We start from the raw sequence: 3,533 nt of genomic DNA, 5'->3' as shown, positions 1-3,533 counted from the left end.
TAATTTATAGTATGTTTATTGACTTTTGATTGTGTAGACGCGTATTTACCCATATGCTATTGATTTTTTCAATGTATATTTGTCTCTGTGACGTCATGTGATGTAATTAAAATATTTTTTCTAATTCAATAATAAATAAAAGTTTTATATTAATTTTTACATAAAACAAAATTAATTTTTTCATCATAAATAAGTAGTTATATTCGAATAAATTTAATAAATCCCATTCAAGTATCTACAAACATGTTCTATTATAAATACAAGTCAACAAGGAAACCTAGTAATTAAGAAATATATTTCGACACTCAAAACTGTATAAACGAACCAAGAGAGATTAATCCTCATATGTTTTCTGGTAAAAAAAAGGATTTTGATTCCTTTGTTTGAGTTTTATTTGGATACAAAGACCCGACATGAACCTGCAAACTCGAGTTAACAACAACAAGAAGACTGTTTTGTGTTTCCTTCTTCTTTCTTGAATAGAAAAGCTCTTCTTGATATTTGAAAACCAGAGAACGATAGATATACAAGTATTAAAAGGGTACACACTGCTGTCGTGCAACTACTAATAAACTACATTACCTTACTTTTTGCTTCACAGAGAAAATTAGCTTCCCAAAGGGTTTATAAGAGTAAGAAAACCCTTCTCCTGTTTATTTTGTCGAGAAAATCGAGGCTTTTTGTTTCAAGAGGGATATACTATAAAAGATTATACCTTTTTTGGAGTGTCATAATCTTGCTGTCGTCAAATTATTCTCCAAGAATTTTTACTTTTTCTACTTTCGTTGTGTTGTTTCTTAGCAGATATGCCTGAAAAAGGAGAGAGCCAGTCATGGATTTTTCACCGCTCAAACTTTGTGCTCCAATGGCGTCTTCATGTACTAGCAGCTATTGTTTTCCTTGGCATGGTGGTTATTGGGAGCATAGATGGGGGCACCATTAGAAGCATTGTCGAATCAAGAAGGTCCACGAAGCAATATTTGACCATGAAACCTCACACACGACACCCTCTCACAAATCTAACCCAGCAACAAGAAACCCTTCGAAATTTCTCTGCAATCACAAAAAATGGCAAAACCAATACCCCATCAGCCCAAGAGAGCAACGACAAGAAACCTCACACACAACACCCACTCACAAATCTAACCCAGCGACAAGAAACCCTTCAAAATTTCTCTACAGTCACAAAAAATGGCACCACAAATAACCCATTAGCCCAAGAGAACAACGACATTGATACCAGGGTCCCACCTAGTTCTAACATAGTACTAAACAACGACGAGAATGTTTCTTTTGCTCAGAATTATTCAGATGGAGTTTTGGAGAATTTAGCCTCAGGAAGGAATGGATCAGATGGTAGTCTGAAGTGGGTGTCGACTGCATTGGAGCCAAACGTGACGGAAAACCTTCTTTCTAGGTGGCTAGCTCCTGAAGGGGAGCCTTGTAGAGGGTCACGTACGGTGGAGATTGTGATTCCTGGACTGGATGGTAAAGATTTGATTGAGTTGACAGCTGGTGATAGTCATGAATTTGGTTTTCAAGCTCTGGATGAGTCCAAGAATCTTGTTTGTTCAGGTGGCGATTATTTCGAGACTGATCTTTCAGGGGAGGCATGGAAATCAAGGCCTTTAGTCAGGGATTTTGGAAATGGGTCTTACTCTATTTTGCTTCAAGTTCATCCTGATTTTTCTGGTGATTATAATCTTACTCTTATTTTGCTCTTTAGGCATTTTCAAGGTCTTAAATATTATCCACAGAGAGTTGCTTTTGATAAACAATTGCGTAAGTTTCGAATCAAGTTTGTTAAGGGCGGTGCTCAGTTGCCAAAGATTGAAACTTGTGAAAAATCTGATTTCAATAGAGATCTTTGGCTAGGAAGGTGGACTAGGCAGGCTAAAAATGATGGTTGCCAAATCAGTAATGATGGCCGGTACCGCTGTCTGGCGCCAGATTTTCCATGCCAAAGTCCTTGGTGTAGTGGTTCTTTAGGGTTGTTAGAGAGTAATGGCTGGGTGTATTCAAGTCACTGTTCATTTAGGCTTTTCTCAGCTGATTCTGCTTGGAATTGCTTGAAGAATCGCTGGATTTTCTTTTGGGGTGATTCAAATCATGTTGATACTATAAGAAACATGCTCAATTTTGTGTTGGATTTGCCTCAAATACCATCAGTTCCTAGACGGTTTGATATGAACTTTTCAAACCCGAAAGATGCATCTCAAAGTGTTAGAATTACTAGCATTTTCAATGGTCATTGGAATGAGACAATGAATTATGAAGGATTTAATTCCTTGGTAAATGAAAGATTTAGGAATCTGTTGAAGAAGTACTTCTCAGAGGACACAGTGCCAGACACTATAATCATGAATTCAGGTTTACATGATGGCGTGCATTGGCATAGTTTTAGAGCATATTCAGAGGGAGCAGGGTATGCAGCATCATTCTGGAAAGAAGTCATGGATTCGGTGAAGCAGAGAGGGTTGGCAGTTCCACAGATCTTTTACCGGACAACAATAGCCACTGGTGGGTATGCAAGATCACTAGCATTTAATCCGAACAAGATGGAGGTATTTAATTGGGTTGCGCTAGATAAATTTAGGCGAGCTGGGTTGGTTTCTGGTGTGATAGATAACTTTGATATGACTTTTCCATGGCATTTTGACAATCGGTGCAGTGATGGGGTACATTATGGCAGAGCTCCAGCTAAGATGAAGTGGAGGGATGGTGAAATCGGCCACCAGTATTTTGTGGACCTCATGCTGGCTCATGTGCTGCTCAATGCTCTGTGTTCAAGGTAGCAAGTGAAGGAGGCGGTTGATTTATTCTCTTGGCTGTCTATCAACAACGACGAGCACCTGTTGCCAGCTTTGCGGAACTAGCACATGTTGGCTCACACTGCTCTTTCTTGGTTAGGATTGGCATTCTTTATTTGTTTGTAGATGATGTATATCATGAGAGGTCATAAAATTATCGAAAGACAATAACTACATTATCTATTATCTTGTTCTAATGTAATTATTACTTAGATTTGGTGGGAATTCCGTGTTCGTTTATGAAGTTCAATAACATTCCATTGTTGTAATTTGAAGTACAAATTAATTAAAAAAAATTACAGAACTTAATTTTAGTCAGTTCAATTTTGATGAAATCAAAAAACAAATCAAAAGATGAAATTAAAAAACAAATCAATTAGCATACAGGAAAAAAAATCACCAGCAATCCAGGTAAGCTTACCAAACCTATAATATGGATCATGTAGATGAGATAACTCAATACAAGGTTAAAAAAAAAATAACCCAATACAAGGTAAAAAAAAAATGTTGTTCGATTATAAAACTTAACCTGTTCTTAATAGGAAAAATGAAAAAAAAAACAAACAAACCTAAAAAAAAACCTGAGTCACCCCCATCAAACCCGCAACTCGAGCAATGAAACCAAGATAAACCCCATGTAAAAAAAACTAACGAAAATCACAAAGTTCAATTTGAAAAAAAAAAAAACAGTATCAAAGGATGAAATTGAAAAGAAAAACAGCA

The 3,533-nt window shown here is 36.7% G+C and overlaps 1 protein-coding gene across 2 annotated transcripts; it reads left to right on the top strand.

Annotated features, from left to right (window-relative positions):
* The first annotated feature begins 285 nt into the window (after positions 1-285).
* On the top strand, positions 286-3,035 carry LOC133705511 (uncharacterized). 2 transcript variants are annotated; one of them, XM_062130764.1, is made up of 2 exons: positions 286-632; positions 805-3,035. In XM_062130764.1, exon 2 carries the CDS (start codon positions 807-809, stop codon positions 2,793-2,795), a length of 1,989 nt encoding a protein of 662 aa, XP_061986748.1. In that variant the 5' UTR covers positions 286-632; positions 805-806; the 3' UTR covers positions 2,796-3,035. The 2 variants fall into 2 exon arrangements, with proteins under 2 accessions (XP_061986748.1, XP_061986749.1); XM_062130765.1 differs by having other exon boundaries at positions 802-3,035.
* Positions 3,036-3,533: the final 498 nt, after the last annotated feature.

Source organism: Populus nigra, chromosome 10 (assembly GCF_951802175.1).
Source record: "Populus nigra chromosome 10, ddPopNigr1.1, whole genome shotgun sequence".
Lineage (NCBI taxonomy): Eukaryota > Viridiplantae > Streptophyta > Magnoliopsida > Malpighiales > Salicaceae > Populus > Populus nigra.
The sequence above is the reverse complement of the archived record's forward strand: the minus strand, read 5'-3'. Positions and strand labels throughout refer to the sequence as shown.

Bases quoted from the DNA above. Each gene is read 5' to 3' on its own strand.
- LOC133705511 (XM_062130764.1), top strand. From the start codon at position 807: ATGCCTGAAAAAGGAGAGAGCCAGTCATGGATTTTTCACCGCTCAAAC.